This window comes from Salvia hispanica, chromosome 3 (genome assembly GCF_029641045.1).
Source record: "Salvia hispanica isolate PSC_SH4W2 chromosome 3, Shi_PSC_v1, whole genome shotgun sequence".
Taxonomy (NCBI): domain Eukaryota; kingdom Viridiplantae; phylum Streptophyta; class Magnoliopsida; order Lamiales; family Lamiaceae; genus Salvia; species Salvia hispanica.
In genome coordinates, this window is record NC_142694.1 from 12,645,264 (window position 1) to 12,665,775 (window position 20,512).

At 36.6% G+C, this 20,512-nt stretch overlaps 3 protein-coding genes across 3 annotated transcripts; 1 reads left to right on the forward strand and 2 right to left on the reverse strand.

Annotated features, from left to right (window-relative positions):
- Positions 1-29: 29 nt before the first annotated feature.
- Positions 30-3,072, reverse strand: LOC125212155 (E3 ubiquitin-protein ligase RSL1-like). Its single transcript, XM_048112237.2, has 3 exons — positions 2,371-3,072; positions 900-1,654; positions 30-335 (listed from the first exon to the last, which is right to left on the reverse strand). Exons 1-3 carry the CDS (start codon positions 2,911-2,913, stop codon positions 212-214), a joined length of 1,422 nt encoding a protein of 473 aa, XP_047968194.1. The 5' UTR covers positions 2,914-3,072; the 3' UTR covers positions 30-211.
- Positions 3,073-8,768: 5,696 nt separating this feature from the next.
- Positions 8,769-11,546, forward strand: LOC125212118 (uncharacterized). The gene is made up of 6 exons (XM_048112183.2): positions 8,769-9,372; positions 9,574-9,765; positions 9,855-10,094; positions 10,303-10,520; positions 10,625-10,879; positions 11,053-11,546. The coding sequence occupies exons 1-6, from the start codon at positions 9,024-9,026 to the stop codon at positions 11,344-11,346; spliced, it is 1,548 nt and encodes a 515-aa protein (XP_047968140.1). The 5' UTR covers positions 8,769-9,023; the 3' UTR covers positions 11,347-11,546.
- Positions 11,547-12,512: 966 nt separating this feature from the next.
- LOC125212119 (elongation factor 1-alpha) lies at positions 12,513-14,815 on the reverse strand. The gene is made up of 3 exons (XM_048112184.2): positions 14,674-14,815; positions 13,648-14,129; positions 12,513-13,570 (listed from the first exon to the last, which is right to left on the reverse strand). The coding sequence occupies exons 2-3, from the start codon at positions 14,107-14,109 to the stop codon at positions 12,683-12,685; spliced, it is 1,350 nt and encodes a 449-aa protein (XP_047968141.1). The 5' UTR covers positions 14,110-14,129; positions 14,674-14,815; the 3' UTR covers positions 12,513-12,682.
- Between the last annotated feature and the right edge of the window lie 5,697 nt (positions 14,816-20,512).

Consider the following 20,512-nt stretch of genomic DNA (forward strand, 5'->3'; position numbering starts at 1 on the left):
AACAAATAAAAAAACATTCCTCAAAATCGTGGGGTGAAATACTACTAGTTAAATTCATCACATAATTTAATTAATATTAACCTTAATAACAACATAATTACAAATAAAATACTTGAACTTCCTTAAAAATTAAAAACCCAGACTTTCAGAAAATGTTAAGTTCCCCTACATCTAAAAACTGTGAGCATACAAGCTCTGAACCACAATGCAATCATACACGTTGCTGTCTATTTTGGTCGTATATGAGGTTGCGCTCGTCCCAGATCGGACACTTGCAGGTTGCCTTCTTGTTTCTCCATTCAGCTCCACAAGTATAGCAGAACTCATGTCCACATCTGCGGGAAACATTGTCGACAGTTATCAGCGGTTTCGGTTAAATCATCAGTTAGGTTGGGGAAATGACGAAATGGAAAGGAATTCCAAAAAAATCTTCTCATTTGAACTCAGTATGGAAATGGAAACCAGCAGTATATTGTAAACTTGTAATAACTGAACTGTTGAAGAAATGCATGAGTACTATTCAGTCGGGGAGAATATCAAGTCGTGCTTCTATATCTAGGTGAAGGTAATAGGCTAATAAAGAGGCACACTCGGAGAACATCACAGAGCGAATACTGAAGGCGCGAAAACAGTAAATACCATTTCATCCTTAAATTTTTCAGTACATAGAGGCACTATATAACATTAGGAGAGATCTTCATCATAGAAGCACAATATTTGATGACATATTAAACAAACATCAGCTAAGATGTGTAGAAGAATAGACATTCACAAATAAGTAATTACTACTCCTAGTATGTTTTGACTAGAAGCAACTGTAATCGTAAGTTCTAACATCACCTATATGGCCATAACAAGTTACACAAACCAAATTTTGAAGGCCTGAAAGAGCACAATACCTGCAATAAATGTGGTAGCATCCAGAAGCAAGTGAAACCATATGGTTGCATTTTGGACACTGACGCCAGAGATTCCGAGAAGCCAAAGACTCTAGTATCTTGTCTTCATTACATGGGTTGGGGTTTCGCCTTTTATATTCTGAGCATTGCATGTCTTTATGCCAGGGAACTTGGCAATCAATGCAAAAAATGCCACTGCATTTGGGGCACTTTCTGCATTTGACTAATCCATGGTAAGAGGATCCTCGAAGCTCTGTTTTTGATAACAAATTAGAACACCTCGGATAAGGGCAATAAATTTTATCATCAGCTGGAATGGATGCTTCCTTCACTCGTTGGCTCATTATTTCAAGTAATTCCGGAGTTAAAAACTCTTTGCAGCTTTCAAGTTTCAGCTCAGTCGTGCAGTTCTCATGAGGGCATTTAGGCAGCCTCCCTTGAAGCAACTTAAACTGAACATGTTTCGACATGCACAAAAAGCAGTAGCTATGTCGACAACTTGTAATTAAGAGCATCCGATCCACATAAGTATCCTCCAAACAAATAGTACATTGCTCAGTCAGATTCTTGCCATTGCTACTACCTGCTGAACGATTAACCTGAAATGCAATTGCATTCCTTGCAAGTTTGACAGCCTTATTGGCATTAGAGGCAACAAGAGATGGATGACACTTGGTAAATTTTCTTAGAAGGAGTTGTATCCGGTTAGATAATGTGACAGCAGTTTTTATCGTTTGAGTGTTCTCTCCAGTAATCTGCATTTAGAAACACTACGTCAATCACATAAAAAACCAAAGTTTCTTTAAATGCTGTTAATGAACAAAATGTTGCATATGAATACTTTCACGGTTGAGTCTCTGGCCTCAGACAAAATATGGAAGAAACCGTTACACCTACTTAACAAATTAAGAAAAATAAAACTAAGGGGCAATTAAAGAAATCGACAAACAGAAAACTCTAGGCTCCTCTAAGCAGCACAAACACACAAGACAGCTTCTTAAAAAGGATAACAAAAATAGACAATTCCTGTGTTTACATACAAGTGACAGATAAGGGCTTATAACTCAAAAGCAAGAATCTGTGTCAAGAGAATAATTTGAATGTTAAGCAGCAGAAAATCAAGTCCAAGACAGACAGTGTAACTAACAAGGCTTACTTTCACTTTCACACAAGGTGCCTAACTAGTACTTATGGAAACAACTACTATATCACATGCTACTATTCTTGCTATCAAATAATGATAAAACAAAGCTTTAAAAGGCAATCTTTGAGTGTGTGTTTGAAGACTAACAGTTGATTAGGTAAGTTACAATACAGACAAAAAGCTCATATTAAACAAACAGCAATCAATTTGCACAAAAACGAAGAAATAATAGCCTAAAAGGTTCAATTATCATAACAAGGCGTTTGTAGGGAGCCTCAAAATTAATGAGGCTACTTAATCAACATAGATTGAAGACTGTATACCGACATGTTGATAGAGCAGAGGATTATCGGTAACAACAGTAATCCTCTTCAAATCAAGCATCGCCGCAGCATCAAGACCTTCAATCAGCGCTGTGAAATCAACCAATTCCTTATCCTGATCTTTGCCGCTCAAACCCTTGCTCAACTCGAACAGCAAACCATCATTCCCGTCGCAAATAGCCACGCCGATTCCGCCCGCCCCCCGCTCCCCCAAACCCTTGACATAAACCTTGAATTGGAAGTTTTGCCCATTCGAAGACGACGACGACGAGGATGAGGAGCCCTCTCCGAACGGCCTGTGCAAATTGTTGCCGGTTTGGAGCCACTCCTCGTCCGGCACGCTCATGATCTCGCAGGCCAGGGCGCGGTCGTGGACCTGGCGGAGGAGGTCGAGGCGGAGACGCTCGGCGTCGAGGGCGTCCTGATACCAGGCAATGAGGGCGTCGTAGGCGGCAGTGTCTGGAGGCGGAGCGGCGGCGTCGAGGAGGGAGGCGGCGATGGCTTCTTCGAGTTGGAGGTTGTAGGCCATCTCTGAGTCGTCCGCCATCGTTGCTTTTCGTCAATTGTTTCCTGCCAGCTTATACAGTCTCCGCTGCTCTTCTCTGCTTCGTCTTTTTCCTTCTCCGCTGCTCTTCCCTGCTTCGTCTTTTTCCTTCTCTTTTCTGTTCAACACTTGCACATATATTTGAACATTTGTTAGATTTGTCGTGTATATTTTACTTATTTTACTCAGACTTTTTCGCAGGGTTTATGGGTATTCCAATCTAATTTTTGGTATCACACAAAATTTAGATTTGTAAGAGCATCTAGGGTGAGGTAAATAGAAGAAAAAATACTTCTTCCGAAATATATCATATTTTCTTTTTCATCTGTCTCATACATTGTTTATACTCTCTCCGTCCACTATTAAGAGTCTCATTTATGGACGACACAAGTTTTAAGAAATGTTAAAAAAATGGATGGAAAAAGTTAGTAGAATAGGGGTCTTACTTCTATATATTAGTTTTAAATGAAATATGAGTTGAATGAATTAGTGGAAGGTTGGATCCTATTACGATTTATGGTAAAAGTGAACCAGGACTCCTATTTGCGGATGGACTAAAATGGAAAAATAGGTGTCTTATTCGCGGACAGCGGGAGTATTCATTTATGACAACTTTTTCCCCTTTCTCCTTTATTTATCATTTATAGGTTTCACCATCCACTGCACAATCAACTATTTTTCTCATACTCTCTTAGTCTATTACTTTACTATTTGTGCGTTAAAACACATGTCAACCCTAAATAGCCTATTTCTGTAGGACAAAAGGAATATATCTATTTACCTATTTAAAGATAAAAATATAACTTTTCAAAATAAATTTTGAAAGAAAAAAGCATACAAAAAAGTAAGTTATTTCCTAAAATAAAAAATAATACAAGATGCATTCCAAAACATAAAGATAAAATACCTTCTCAAATACTTCCGAAAATGATTTTTTTTTTTAAAGACAAATATTGTAGTTATACTAATATAAGTTTTACTTCTCCATTGATGGAGAGGTAAAGATATTCTTCTGATATTCTCCTTGCATAATAATTTTTCATGAAAAAGAATGCAAACATGGGCCTTACCTCTCCATTTACATCTCTAATTGGAGATGCTCTAATAGAATTACAATTCTAAATTTTCAATTCCTCTAGATTCCACAATTTGAATTTATATCTAAAATAGATAATTGGAATTCCAAATAGTTATAAAATTGGACACCTTCATACACATACAACACACACAACACACATTTGCACGCACACTATATAATTTCTTCAAATTTAATTTCATATCAATTAATACATCGTTTTTATCGAATTTTAGATTCAGAATTAAATTACAATCCAAAATTTTCAAATTCTAGAATTATAATCCAATCTATTTCGACTGTAAACATTTTGGTCATCCAAATTCCAAACTATACCCTTACAAATACAATACCCGCACCACGCCCTCGGCCTAATCTGCAGCCATGGGCTGTGTCGTTCATGCAGATCTGCACCATGCCCTTGACCATAATCTGCAGCCGCGACGCCTCCATTGCATCTGCGAACACATGGATGTGTTGCGAATACCCTTGAATAAATCATTATGCAAAATATTAGGGAAGATTAAATCAAATAAAGTTTGCGATGAAAATTTAGTTGCAAATATAATTGAATTTGATGCGATTTGAAACCATAGAGCCTAAATGTGAAGCTGTTTTTTTTTAGATGCACTTAAAGGATAAATTATTTGAAATAGAAGAATGTGTAATGTTACAATTTTATGCAAGATGTAACTATCTTTATACTAATATACTATTATAAGAATAGATTAAAATACGGGGCTAATTACATGTTATGATTTTGAAGCAATTTAATACAGTATATGCTAATTTTCTACATTTATATTAATACCCTCCTCAGTGAGAATGCATAATCAAACACATTTCATAGTCTTTCATAAGTACACACCTCTTAGCTTTTATCCTATTATTAGTACATTCATTCAGCCCATTATCTCCATTCATTCTTCAAACATTTTTGGGCTGAAGTTGGAGCTTCTTCTTTTTTAAATCTAGTGATGTGAAAGAATAGAATCATTAATGGAGTACAAAATACTTTTGATGAAGTTTGTTATCTAATTTCGATTAAGGAAGTTGTTTTGTTAATTCAAACAATACAATTAAATAATTAGGGCTGGGAAAAATTACCGAAAAAATGATATATCGCTCGTATCGTATTGAAAAATATCGAAATATTATCAAATTTTTGGTATATTGTAATTTTCGATACGATACGGTATCGTATCGTATGTTTCCGATACGATAACGATATGAATTTCCTGCAATATATCGTTTTATATCGAATATATCGAAACATATTGAAATTCAATACATACTGAAGTTTAAAATTATAAATGTATATAAATCCATTTAATTCATTCATATATTTAGAAAATATATAAATGAAACCCTAATAAGAACACTATTTATTTTATTGTGTTGAAGTTTTATTAATTTTTGTGTTATTTTTCAGTTTTGAAATTATATTTTTCGATATATAAGTATTCGATACGATAACGATATATCGATACATCGTATCGATCTTACGATATATCGAAATATCGATACGATAACGATATTGATATTATCCATATCGAAAGTTCTTTCATATCGATACTTTCGATACGATAACGGTATGAAAGAATTTCATATCGATATTTTCAATACGAAACACGATACAACGTTTTCGATACGATATATCATATCGACTCACCCCTATAAATAATGTGCAGAATCAAAATCTACTTACAGCTGTGCCCCCAAATTATCTATTTATTTTAAAATAGCATTACTAATTACATATAATTTCGTAACTGTATTAATACTCTATTTGAGTTTGCCGTTTGATTTACTAGTATATGGTCCAACTCCAAAACTTAGTTAAATGGGCTGACCCATAAATTGGCCCAACTCCAAAATATGGTAAGTTAATTTTAAGTTGAGAGGAATGTCCAAATAATTTCATTGGAATACCTCATGCTAAAAAAGTACAGTATATATTAAGTGCTCATAAATATTATGTCAAAATAAAAGGTTTAAAATTCAATTTCGTGCACGTCTATATTCTCCCTTTTAGTTTTTCTTGCTTGTATTTTCTTAGGGCTCGTCTGGTAGTGAAGAAAATAATTAACATGAGTTTATGGTAAATGGGTTTTCATGAGTTTATGGACTGAATTGTAGGCTGTTTGGTTGAACCCAAGTAAAATGTTTAGCCCATTTTCGTCGTTTGGTTGAAATGGGGAAGAGCTGAAACCAAAAAGCCCATGCCTAAACTACCCCTCTTTTTAATGACTTCAAATTTACTGTTCTTCATTCCCAATCACTTCTCACTCAAGAAAGAGCCGCCACTATCTGCCGCCAGAGAATGCCAGGAAGTTCGAAGCCCTCACACGCCGTGGAAAGAGCGAGAGGAGCTGCTGCCGCCGTTGCTTCACCCTCTCCACACTCGCGCTCCTCGTAATCGCCGTCGCCATATCTGCCGGAGTACTCTACCTCGTCTTCAGGTTCCCCTCTTCGATTGGAGGTGCGTGATTTCGGCTCTAATTTTAATTGCGATTGGGTTTCGAATGCAAGTTGGGATTTTTATTCATGCCATGTTCGATTCCCCTAATTCTTGGTCTATGATAGTTGGAAAATTCCAAAGGGTAAAATGGGCTTTCATAGTGGTTTCAGCACAATCAGGAAACTAATACCTGCTCAAGCCCCTGAAACGGTTGACAGGAGTGTGCTGATAGTAGTATGTGTGGTTTGGAAACCCGAAAGATTGTACCGGGTCGGCAGATTCATTTTGGAGCTACCAAACGCTGGTTACCAACTGTGAACAGTGCATTTTCAAGGCTATTCAAGCCTACCAGACGACCCCTTAAGTGCAACACGCCCACCGGGTCTTCACTCTATAAATGCAATATAAAATCATCTTCAATGGCACGTTAAAATCTAAAATGTGATACGTAATTAGCTTCAATAGTATTCAAAAATCAATCTCATTTTAGTTTTTTAGTAAAAAATACGCCCTCCGTCCCAAGATATTAGACCCTTATTCCTTTTTGGAATGTCCCAACATATTTGAGACATTTCTATTTATAATAAAAATTTACTTTACTACCAACTTCATTTACACCACTTAACAACATCCCATAAATTCATGTGTCCAATAGAAATGACTCTAATATCTTGGGACGGAGGGAGTACATATTTTTAGGTTTATGTTAAACCAAAATTAAAAACTTTTACAAATTTTATGAGTGAAAAAGGCATAATATAGAGAATATTTATTTCATGTTAGTTGAAGTAAAATCATATTTGATGTGACATTTATATTAAAATGAATATAAATTTAGTATAAATAAATGGAGATACTCTAAAAACGCCTGAACCTCCAGTTTGTGTTTATTGTGATTTTTTGTGACTAATAAAAAACATTTTCATAGATTTTGATAGTTTCATTTATGATTCCCGATTTTAAACACCTCATAATAGTCTTTTATATAGTACTCCGGTATAAACTAACTGCTCCTATGAATATCCAATTGTTAATTATTTGCGACACTTCAAATCAATAATTCTAGATACGTTGGAGAAAAAGGCATATTTGGTGTACCTAATGATCCTATTTTCTCATGTCAAGATTTCGTCATGAAGCTAACTGCACCATCAAGATTATGATAAAATACAAAATCTTATACATCCACCTTTTAATCAAATCGTTCTTTTCTGGAACATTTTCTACTGCGTGATTATTACTCAGAATAAGTCAATGCCCACTTTCCAAGTTGTGTTTGATTAGCGTGTTTGAAAATTTGTAGCCTTTTTTTGAGATCGACAACTAACAAATTTTCGCCCATTACTATTAAGTAAAGTAATAATACGAGTAAAAGAATTTGTGTGAAATCATTTAAAAATCATTTAAAATCAAGATCAATAGGGTAGTGTAACTAGTGTTCACTCTACATGAATCACTAAGAATATGTGCGCATCTGTTACTGCCGTAATTATTGACACACTCATTGATTAAAATTAAGTACAGTATTATATATACTTGAATCTTACTAAAACAAATGTGGCCTAAATGCATGTAACGATGTTGAAAATTGTCAATTGTGATTCTACAATGACCCCAGTTACTTCAAGCAAAAGTATTTAAATCACATTATATATTAATTCTTTCGTTCATAAAAAGTATAAATTATTTCATTTTTAATTTGAAAAGTATAAATTTTTTATTTTGAAAATTCAATTACAATATTAATAATATAAACCCTATTTTTTACTAACACCATTTTTATTATATTTTATCTTCCTCTTTTTAACTTTTATTAATTATATAGTATTAAAATTTATGCATAATCAAAAGGTTATAGGAGTAAGTAAGAAATGAAATAGGCTGGAAAGGGACCTCAAATGCCAACTGTTTTAAAGTCAGAGTACCAATATAATGTCCTCTTCAATAATTCAAGAAATTCAAATTTCGACGCATTACTTAATTAGAATAATATAAAAAATAAAACAATATGAGAATGAAGAACTATTAGTACTAGTCTGGTTCTATATTTTCCGGATTTATAATTAATAAAACAAAATTAACGGAAATGGGCGGTTAAACGGCCGTTACAGTGCCACCTCACCGCGGGCCCCGCCACTACGCAACCACCACCATCGTCGGCGGCGCAGCGGGCCCCACTTCAATTCCACGCCTTGTGACATGGCGGAATTCACCTAACGGCGCGACCCCTGCATTATGAGAAAATTGCATTCGGGCCCCCTCCGCCCCACGCCGTCCATTAAATCCATTAATAGCATCCAGCAACACTCCAACAACTCAAGCTCAGGTTTATTAGCATCAAATTAATTATTTTTTTTAATTCATCATTATTGATTCATTAACACTCTGTAAGCTGCCAAAACACCCCACATTTGCCGACTACAGCGACAGCAGCTCCTTGTCTACTTCGATTGTCATTTTCCGACTGCGATTGATTCGATGCGATCATAAAAGATTGAACCTTCTGGGTTTTCGAGCTCTGGAAATGGGTCGGGATTGCTGAAGGATCTTTTTTGGGGGAAATTTAGAATTCTGCTGATGTCAGAAGTCAACAACGACTTTTCAGATCTTCTCGATGAGGGAGCTAGCGGGATCAGGTACAGCGCCTCCACGTTGTCCTCCTCCTCCGTGGCTGGGGATTGGAGGTTTCAGGCGGCGGAGTTTGCCAAGGGGGCGGCGGAGATGAGCGTGGAGTTCGGGAAGGGGGTGAGGGATGTGGTGAAGCAGACGGTGCTGAGAGAGGATTCTTTGATTGTGAAGAAGTTTAAGGGCCCTTGCCAGAAATTGTTTCAGAGATTGAGGTTTTTGAATGAGTATTTGCCTGAGGATCGCGATCCCCTTCACGCCTGGACCGTCATTGCCTTCGTCTCTGTTCTTGCTCTTGCAGGTTTGCTGATTATATGATTATTGTTTCTTATTTTAATTTCAAGAAAATTGAATCTATGCTTGACTGTTTGATTAGATGGAAGTTGTAATTATACAATTGATATAATTAGATATAGCAGATGATGGAATAGAATAGTCTTTATCTCTCTGTGTATGTGTTTGTTGGAGGATCTTTACTGACAGAGTGAAGGAATTGGTACAGTTTTAACTGTGAACATGTGTGGAACTAGTAAAATTCCATTGGTTAACAAGATGAAGGTGCACCCTTCTAGTGCTTCCATCATAGTGCTTCCGGACGGGAGGCGCTTGGCCTATCAAGAACAGGGAGTCCCGGCTGATAGAGCTCGACATTCAATGATCGCACCCCATTCTTTTCTTTCGTCCCGACTAGCAGGTTTTGCACATTCTTCATTTGATATTCTTGAATTATGGAGTGATGAAACTGTGTGGTTGCTCAAAGTTGTGATGTTTGTTGGCAAGTAGGAGTTACTAGGGTCAAGAATGCCTTACTTGAAGAGTTTGGCATTCGCCTCGTGACTTATGATCTACCGGGATTTGGAGAAAGTGATCCTGATCCGAAGAGGAACCTTGAGTCATCGGCTATGGATATACTACACTTAGCGTATGCTGTCAATGTTACCGAGAAGCTGTGGGTTTTGGGATATTCTGATGGAAGCAAGCATGCTTGGGCTGCTCTTAATTACATTCCTGATCGCATTTCAGGTAAGCGCTGAAACTCATATTCGTAAAATAATATTAGAACTCTTTGCTTGGTGAGGAAGATGAAATGGCAACGTGCATCTAAGGTCAGGTTATGGGATTGTTTCAACTTAAATTTAACAAAACAGCACATTACTTCTCGCATAACTTTAGTGTTAAGTCATGGAGGTTTCTGTATTTGTATCGTAATTCTTCTTTTACAAACTCCCAGGTGCTATAATGCTTGCTCCAATGGTTAACCCATACGATCCAAGACTGAGCAAAGCAGAGAGTCGGAGAATCTGGGGAAAATGGACATTAAAGAGAAGGCTGATGTACACTTTAGCCCGAAAATTCCCTAGATTTCTTCCATATTTCTATCGAAGAAGTTTCCTTTCTGGAAACCACGGTGAATTGGATACACTGCTATCAGTCTCATTAGGGAAAAGGGTGTGGCCTTTTAACTCAAAACTATCCATTTGTATTCAATCTTTTAGTAGTTTATTCCAAAACTATGAAGAACTTGTTTCTCATCATAAGCTACAATTGTCTAGGATAGAGCTGTGGTTGAAGACAGAACCTTCCAAGACGTCTGGCACAGAAACATTGAGGAGTCCGTTAGGCAAGGAAATGTAAGGCCGTTCATTGAGGAAGCTGTCTTGCAGGTTTCAAATTGGGGTTTCAGCATAGGTGACCTCAATGGGCGCAACAAATATAAGGGTGGAGGCGTTCTTGCTTGGATCAAGTCACTCTTCAATCCTGCAGAGAAGAGATTGAGCGGCTTTTTTGGCCCGATACACATATGGCACGTAAGTCACGTTTCTTGTTCTTGATGTAATCTTGGTGTGCAAAACTCATTGGCCTTTTATCTTAAAACGCAATCACTCCCGTTTACATGCATCCCGTTTTTTTTTTCTTTGTATCGGATTAGTCTATCTTCTTCTTATCAAGCAACCAAAGTAATGCCCTTCATGTGGAACAGGGAGACGAAGATACAATCGTGCCTCCATCAATGAGCGACTTTGTGCAACGGGATCTGCCTGATGCCATCCTGCACAAGCTCCCCTACGAGGGCCATTTCAGCTACTTCTACATGTGTGATGAGTGTCATCGGCAGATCTTCACTACGGTTTTTGGACATGCTCAAGGCCCTCTGATCATGAACGAGAGTCGAGGTCCGGTTGAAGAAGTGAAAGAAAATGGCGAAGCGATCTGCACAAGAGCAGCAGCAAACGAAGAGAATCTGCCTGCATTTGCAGAAGAAGATGATAAATAAACTCAGGTAAAACTAAGATTATGATTCTTAATAGAGAAAAAGAAAGCTTTTTTTTGCAGGATAGAGTATATATTGAAAAGCAGATTAATTAATTGAAATGACATAATTTTGGATAGTGTTACATTAAAAAGTTCTTATATACGACGGATGTTTTTTCACAATGTAATTAGTCTACATATTTAAGGCTTTTCTTTGTTCTATTCTTGAATTTTAAGCCTATTAATTTACTTCTATAAGGGAGTATTAGTAAAAAATTTTACCAAAAAGTAAGTATTTTATTTTTAGGGCAAGTAACATCTTCCAATCTGATTTTTGGTACATGAGCAATTAAATTCGTATTAAATCTACTGTCGTAAAAATTACTACTACTAAGTATGAAGTTTGTATATAAATATAGCCGTACAAATTCGATTCAAGTCTAATAGGCTATATTAGAATTTCAACTCAAGTGGAATTAAGTTCTTATTAACAACTAACTAGAATTAGGAGACGTATTGGAAAATAAATTGAATATTCATCGTTGTAGATGAAGGTTATATAAGGTTAAATATACATGGTATATTTCAAAACAATTTTTTTTTCATTGTTGAATGTGTGACTTTTTCATTCATTCTTCTATTGTATCATAAAAATGCCATGAGTAAATTTTGCAAATACATAGATTCAAAGATCTATAGGTGATTGAATGCCGTTGATTTTAATAAAGTTATGATGTATGATGTGGAAGGTTGTAGGGTAGTTGGTTATAGACTATTCTTTTATTGTTTCCAGTTGAAATTGATTATGTATAATGATAATGTCGGAAGAGAAGATGGGGGGTGTTGGATTACTCTTGTTATTTAAGTATAAAAAGAAATAAAATACGATATCTTGATTATAAAATTTATTTAAATTAACATATAATGGTGTAACCATGATAATTATAATGATAAAGATTTATAAATATAGAAAAATTATTTTATTTGTGAACTCATTATTATGGTATTAAATTTAAAACATAAGAGGCATTTATACGAGGCCTCGGCTACGTTGTATGATTGAGGCAATCAGGTAATTATAGTCCAAAAAATGTCATTGAATCAAAACTAAAACCCATTTTAGAAGGTGAAAATAGAAATGAATCACCATCAGAAGACAGCTCAGATGAGGCACATTGGAACCAGCTATACAAGCGGCAAAAATTATTCATATTTCTCTCGAGAAATGCTGGTATCAATCGTAATGCATGAAATGCAAAACTAGTCCAGCCAGAATCCAAAATGCTTTCGCCAAAGCAAATTATATCCACAAAACCGATTCACAAAAACAAAACTGTGAACCTAGCTGTATTTGATCATCATTTGGCGCCCTTCTTGGCAGCAGCCTTGGTCACCTTAGCACCGGACGGGTCTTTCTTCTCCACACTCTTGATAACGCCTACAGCAACAGTCTGCCGCATATCACGAACTGCAAAACGGCCGAGAGGCGGGTACTCGGAGAAAGTCTCCACCACCATGGGCTTGGTCGGAAGCATCTTCACAAATCCGGCGTCACCGTTCTTCAAGAATTTGGGCTCCTTCTCAATCTCCTTGCCCGACCGTCTGTCAATCTTGGTGACAAGCTCAGCAAACTTCACAGCAATGTGGGAGGTGTGGCAGTCCAGCACCGGAGCATAGCCGTTACCAATCTGGCCGGGGTGGTTCATGATGATAACTTGAGACGTGAAGTTCGCAGCTTCCTTAGCAGGGTCGTCCTTTGAGTTGGATGCCACAAAACCACGCTTCAGATCCTTCACAGCGACGTTCTTTACGTTGAACCCGACATTGTCCCCGGGGACAGCTTCTGGCATGGACTCATGATGCATCTCGACAGACTTGACTTCAGTGGTTAGACCAGAGGGGCCGAAGGTGACGACCATACCGGGCTTGAGAACACCGGTCTCCACACGACCCACGGGCACAGTACCAATACCACCAATCTTGTACACATCCTGAAGTGGGAGACGAAGGGGCTTGTCTGTGGGTCTCTTGGGTTCGTTGATCTGGTCAAGGGCCTCAAGAAGGGTCGGGCCCTTGTACCAATCAAGGTTGGTGGATCTCTCAATCATGTTGTCTCCCTCAAAACCAGAGATGGGGACAAATGGGATTTTGTCAGGGTTGTAACCAACCTTCTTGAGGTAGGACGAGACTTCCTTAACAATTTCATCAAATCTGGCCTTGGAGTATTTCGGTGTGGTGGCATCCATCTGCACACAAGAAGAAGATATGAGTATCTTACATATTGCAATACCAAATGAGATGTTAATATCACTAGTTAGCAAACCTTGTTGCAGCAACAGATCATTTGCTTGACACCAAGAGTGAAAGCCAGCAAAGCATGCTCACGAGTCTGACCATCCTTGGAGATACCAGCTTCAAAACCACCAGTGGTGGAGTCAATGATCAGGACAGCACAATCGGCCTGTGAGGTACCGGTGATCATGTTCTTGATGAAGTCACGATGACCGGGTGCGTCGATGACCGTGCAGTAGTACTTGGTGGTCTCAAACTTCCACAAGGCGATATCAATTGTGATACCACGCTCCCGCTCAGCCTTGAGTTTGTCAAGCACCCAGGCATACTTGAACGACCTCTTGTTCATCTCAGCAGCCTCCTTCTCAAACCTCTCAATCACACGCTTGTCAATGCCACCAAGCTTGTAGATCAAGTGGCCGGTGGTGGTCGACTTTCCAGAGTCGACATGGCCGATAACCACAATGTTAATGTGAACCTTCTCTTTACCCATCACAAATTCTCAACAATACACTGCCGCAGCAAAAGAAAAAGCAGTAAGAAAGGAATGTTCTCCGTGTAGAGTTATTGTAAACAGATTACTAAGAAGATTGAAATTTTCCTCTGAAATTTACCAAAATCTTCAACTAGTGCTAACTTTACAAACATTAGATGATCGGCAAATTATTTATATGACTCATACACATAAAGTTTGATCATGAATTATGCATTAATCTCTAAACAATTCAAAGCACATAGATGTCGGATCCAGGATATAAAGTACTAGTATTCGGGCACAAGATATCCTACAAATGCAAACTAATTGAATATTACTTCTAATTTGACATGAGGTCGAAATTGAGCTTAAATATTTTACAGAGAAGAAGCAGATCCACCTACATCTGAAAAATCCATAAAAATGAGAAAAAAATACAGACAGGCGATAGCTTGAGTAAATAATCAATAAATTGATCAAGCATAATCTAGAAAGCATACGAGTATATCTGCTAAAAACAGAGAGAGAGGGGAAGAGAAAGATAATCAAGGAAATAGCAGTTAGACAAAGCGATAGATATACCTAAGGATGCTAGTAGCTGATGCGGTAGCTCTCTCGCCGCGGATTGCAGTGAGAGAGTTTTGCGATGAGAGTAGTCAGTGAAAGAGCTCTAGCAAATGAGTTGGGGGTTAGGGTTTTTGCTGACCGTCGGATTTTGAGGAGCATATATTTGCTCTTTTTTTTTTCCATTTATTACTTTTATTGAAATTTTTATGTACTAGTAGTAGTGTAGTACTATATATAATATTAAAGTTTTCTTTCATTTTTTATTTTTTATATACTTTATTTTTTAGTTTTTTGAATTATTCTTTGATTTTTTATGCAATCAAAAATATTAAAACTTTAAATTAATTAATATGGTAACAAAATTTAAATTATGGCCATATTATTTGACGTAGATTTTCGTTAAATTAAGAATAAAGTATCATTTTAGTACCCCTATGTCCAATAAAATTTGTCTCAATTTGATCAGATGTGGGTTTTAAGAAATTGTTTTACTTTGAATTGAATGGAAGTGTAGTAGTAGAGGTCACCAAACCGAATCGGCCCGGCTGTACCGGCCCGGAACCGTCACCGGCGGTTCGGAACCGTGAACCAGAACCGCGGCGACATTTCGGAACTGGGACAAGGTTCGGCGGTTCTGGCAGCTTTTTCAGGCGACAGGCGGTGGCAGGCGTAGGGGTGCAGAACGGTCCAGAAACCGGCGACCAAACCGGCAGTTTGGTCGGAAACCGGTCAGAAACCGCCGGTTCCGGCAGCTTTTTCAGGCGTAGGGGTGCAGGCCTACCGGTGCATAACGGGCAGAAAATTGGCGGTTTACCGCCGGAACCGTCGGTTTTCGGCAGAAAACCGGCGGTTCCGGCGGTAAACCGGCCGATTTCAAAATTCAAAAATTTTTTTATTTATTAAATCTGATTTTTTTCTCCTATAAATACCCCCTCTCCCCTTCACTTCTACTCACCCCATTCTTGTGTTAACAAGGAAATCTCTTCTCAATCTCATAATTTCTCTCATCTCTATCTCCATTCTCTCTAATTGCTCAAGTTGTTTACTATAATAATTGTGCAAATTGTTCTTATAATTTAGTTCAATTATGTATCATAATATCATATACGTCCCTCACTACTCTAGTTATACTCTCTCTCTACTTTTCAATTTGCAAAATGTCTTCATCTCGTCGTGGTGGTGATCGGGGCAAGGGAATTGCCCAAGACCAAGATCAAAGTGGTCGTCGGAAATCAAGGCGCCCTACTCATCATGAGGTTATGGATGAGGTTTCCCGACAAACCATTTTGCGTTTGCAAGTAAGTCGTTCGAATATTAATTTTACAAATTCTTTTTAAATTCACAACTATATATAATATATAAATATATTCTTGTTTTTGGTACTATACATTATTTATACCGTTTTTATATAATATTTGTAGGCCGAAGAAGATCATAGGACTGCCATGCTACTTAGCCATTCCGTTGGCGAAGGTTACGGGTCTTATCACTCTTATGATGACGTGAATTTATCATCCGACGACAACGATGGTAATGGTAGAACTGGAGGTGGAGGATCTGAACAATATCCTCCGACGAGCGCCGGACTAGTTGGTGAAAATGATGAAGCGGTTACTCCTCCTCAAACTCAAACCGGACGGGGTAAGACTAAGTGTCACACCTTAACCCTTATGACGTATGCACTAACTATAAATAAATTCAGAAATTTTAAATAAATAATCCACGCGCCAAGTACATATAATGCACATATTATATAATTTCAAAACCCAACACTTATCAATTGAATATTTCAAACCATTCTAAACTGCAGTGGGACCCTCCCACCACTCTATAGACTACACATTTATCTACATGCAAAAATGATGAGGAGGAGAAGGTTGCCAAAATGCGTCAGCCGCCGACCCTTATAATAACTGTAACTCACATCAACCCACGAATCATTGATATCTTATTCTTAAAAAATATTAGTGGTTTATATGAGCCACAACTCAGTGCATATAAATCTTACCTTTAATTCCACATCCCAAAATCAAACATATTCTTTAACCAATATATATAACAATAATCAACAAATATTAAAAATAATTCCATACACATATGCATATGCCACTCTGTTCTTATTTATTATTATGTGCTAGATCAAGCCTAGTATCTCCCCGGGGTTTCCATTGTATACGACCCGAAGGTCCCTTTTAATTATTTGACCTTTCCACGAAGGCCCCTCTTTGATTTGACCTTTCCACGAAGGCCCCTCTTTGCACATTTTCTTTGATCCGTAGGTCCATTATCATTGAATATGACCCGTAGAACCCAAGGCAAGACTGTCACATATCCTCTTTAATTCAATGATGAAAATAATTCTAGTGCTATATAAAAATATATCCATAGCACCACTCACATATTCAATATTCCACCATCAATATTAAATAACACATAACCATTTTAGGCTCACATCATATAATTCAAATATCCACTTCAATTTAACACATAACAATCAATCACATAAAATATGTAAAATTAAAAGTGTGATTTATACATACCTGATTTCGACGGACAATTTTACCAAAGTCGTGATTCAGACTCTTGATTTAAAAGCTCTGCCCCTCTCTTCTAGTTTTATTTCCCTTCCTTTATAATTTTCTTCCAATTTTTTATTTTTTATTATTTTCCAACTCACTAACTCTAGGTGTATATATATAAACATGGAAAGGCGGTTATATAAAGTACTGAATCAATTATAAATATTAAAATAAATAACAATATGCATACTATATAGTCCATTTATTTGACATTTGTCCTATAAAATTAGTGGCACTATTAACTAGGGACCGTGTACATACTAACACATTTATATTTCAAGCAATGCTACTACTATTATTTATATTATATTGATTTAGGATTACTATAATTTCCTATGTACTAATATATATAAGTACGTACATAATTGGTAGTACTATATCGTACACATGCACACACATGCGTAAATAAACATACACATACTTAAATTAATTATTTAGTATTTAAATACACCTACACACATTTCTATAAATATAATTATATGCCATTAACATTATAAATATGAAATGATCAATAAAACTATATCAATATGCAAAATGATGCAAATTTCGGGTTAGGAATATTACACTAAGAAGGCGTTGAAATCGGATATTTTTGTTAAACATTATAAAAAAGTTCCAGTAATAGATCCAAACACTCAACAAGAGACCAATGAATTTGTCACATATTGTAACTATTGCGATAAATTCTACCCCTTTAGTCCCGGTGGGGGCTATGGTACTCTCCATCGTCATTTGAAGGCAAAGCATCCGATCGAATATGGGACTGCCAAATCCCAAACCCAATTAAACTTCCCGACCGGTGCGTCTGAAACAACATGTACGCCTCTTTTTAAATATGATCATAAAGTCACTCAAGATGCTATGGTTAGATGAGCTGCAATGAAGCATTTGCCTTTCAATTTTTTTGATGACAAAAAATATGAAGTCACTATACAAACCGCTTTTAATGTCGCTGCTAAAAGAATACCCTCAACTTCACATTAAAGATCTAACAACAAACAAATTTTTTATAAACAAAGATAAGTAACACGTTTTTTGTCCACCTTGGGTCACAAAGTAAACATTTGCTTTGATGTGTGAACTGATGCTTTTCAAAGAAATTCTTATATGGGCATTACATGTCATTTTTTGGACAATAGTTGGACGTTGCACAAACGTTTGATTGATTTTAGACAATTTCCTACACCACACACCACACCCGCATTTGCTGCTTTAATTATTCAAGTTTTGAATGAATATAGATTGTGCAATAAAGTCTTTTCTGTTGGTTTTGATAATGCAACCGCTAACACTGCAAGTATTGCCGACTTAATTGCGGCTTGTGCCCCGGTTATAAATGGTAAGTATTTTCATCAAAGATGCATTTATCATATTTTAAATTTATGTGTACAAGATGCTCTTTCTTTGTGGCAAAAGCATGTTGATCCTATTAGAATTGCCGTAAATTTGATCCATTTGAAGCCTCAGATTGGTAAGGCTTGGAAGAAATATTGTCATCAAAAGAAAATAAGGTACACAAATTTTTCAATTGATGTGTCTACTAGATGGAACTCCACATATGATTGTTTGAACTCTACTTTGGAGCATATAGATTATTTGATTGATTTTTTTAGAACTTATCATGTTGCTGATTTATATCTATCGCATGCATGTTGCAAAGCATGAGTTTGTTTAAATTGTTCAAAGGTTTCAAAAATGCGACTGTCACACCACAACCCTCAGGCGTATATTCTTCTGATAAGCAAAATCTAAATCCACGTGTCAAAACACGTAAAATGCACATATCAGATGAGTTCAAAACTCACCCAACATTATTGGTACATATTTCAAAACATTCTTAATTGTAGTTATACTCTCATCACTCTATATATTACACATTTATCTATATGCAAGGAAAATATTGCCAAACTGTGTTAGCCGCCAACCTGATAATGTGTGGAATTTGTATAAATCACGTCAAACAAAACATCCTGATATTTTATCCGTAAAAATATTAGTGGTGTATATGAACCACCATTCAGCGTATATAAATTTCTGCCTTTAATATCACATTACACAAACATCAAGCACATTTTTTTTATCAGCAAATATCATCAAAATCAATACACAACATATAAATAATCAATTTCATATTCATATGCATATGCTCCATGTTCCTTTTTATTATTCTGTGACAGATCAAGCCCGGTATCTGCCCGAGATTCCTCTATGACCCGAAGGTCCCTCTGTAATTGGACTCATAGGTCCCTCTATATTTGACCCGAAGGTCCCTCTATTTTTGACCCGTAGGTCCCTCTGTATTTTCAGATCCAGGACAAGACAATCACAGATCCTCTTTAATCATATGACTCATATAATTCCAATATTATATATATAAAACATATTTGTTACACCAATCACATACCCATATCATATTCCACCATTAATATCAGACAACATATAATCATATCACCTATACATCATATAATCTGATACACTCTTTCCATTCATATGCATATGCCTCTCTATTCCATTTATTATTCTGTGACAAATCAAGTCTGGTATCTGCCCGGGATTCCTTTATGACCCGAAGGTCCCTCTGTAATTGGACTCATAGGTCCCTCTATATTTGACCCGAAGGTCCCTCTGTAATTGGACTCATAGGTCCCTCTATATTTGACCCGAAGGTCCCTCTGTGATTGGACTCATAGGTCCCTCTGTGATTTAACCCGAAGGTTCCTTTGTATTTCAGATCCAGGGCAAGACCGTCACAAATCTTTTCTTTGATCATATGATTCATATAATTCAAAATTACATATAAAATATATCAATTGCATCAATCAAATATACCTATCATATTTTTCATTTCATATAATTCAATTATTCGCTTTATTTGAACACATAACAAATAAGCACATGAGACATCTATATTAAATTAAAGAGTGATACTACGATATAATTTAAATGAAACTCTACTTCTATATATCCACCACCCTCATGCGTATATTACAACTGCGTCTATATTCGCAAATTTTCTTTCCTTAATTCACTGGCTTTTCTATCTCTTCTCCCCTTCCTTTCGTCTGATTACATAAATATATAGTGAAGTTATCAAAGTCGGTTCTTTTTCCAACTTTTTTGATCATTTATCTGTATGTTTTCAATTATCTATACTTTGAGACCAATTTAATTAGTCCCTCCGTCCCAGATTTATAGTCACATTTAATTATGGCACGAGTTTTTAAGGAATTGATGGAAGCCGCCATGTTACTTGACGATTGGTGTTCGGCTGACAT

Coding starts and splice junctions, on each gene's coding strand:
- LOC125212155 (XM_048112237.2), bottom strand. CDS start 2,913: ATGGCGGACGACTCAGAGATGGCCTACAACCTCCAACTCGAAGAAGCC. Junction 1,655..2,370: donor ATCCTCTGCTCTATCAACAT/GTCGGTATACAG, acceptor TTCTAAATGCAG/ATTACTGGAGAGAACACTCA. Junction 336..899: donor TGCTACCACATTTATTGCAG/GTATTGTGCTCT, acceptor TGTTTCCCGCAG/ATGTGGACATGAGTTCTGCT.
- LOC125212118 (XM_048112183.2), top strand. CDS start 9,024: ATGTCAGAAGTCAACAACGACTTTTCAGATCTTCTCGATGAGGGAGCT. Junction 10,521..10,624: donor CAGTCTCATTAGGGAAAAGG/GTGTGGCCTTTT, acceptor ACAATTGTCTAG/GATAGAGCTGTGGTTGAAGA. Junction 10,880..11,052: donor GCCCGATACACATATGGCAC/GTAAGTCACGTT, acceptor CATGTGGAACAG/GGAGACGAAGATACAATCGT.
- LOC125212119 (XM_048112184.2), bottom strand. CDS start 14,109: ATGGGTAAAGAGAAGGTTCACATTAACATTGTGGTTATCGGCCATGTC. Junction 13,571..13,647: donor TGATCTGTTGCTGCAACAAG/GTTTGCTAACTA, acceptor TCTTGTGTGCAG/ATGGATGCCACCACACCGAA.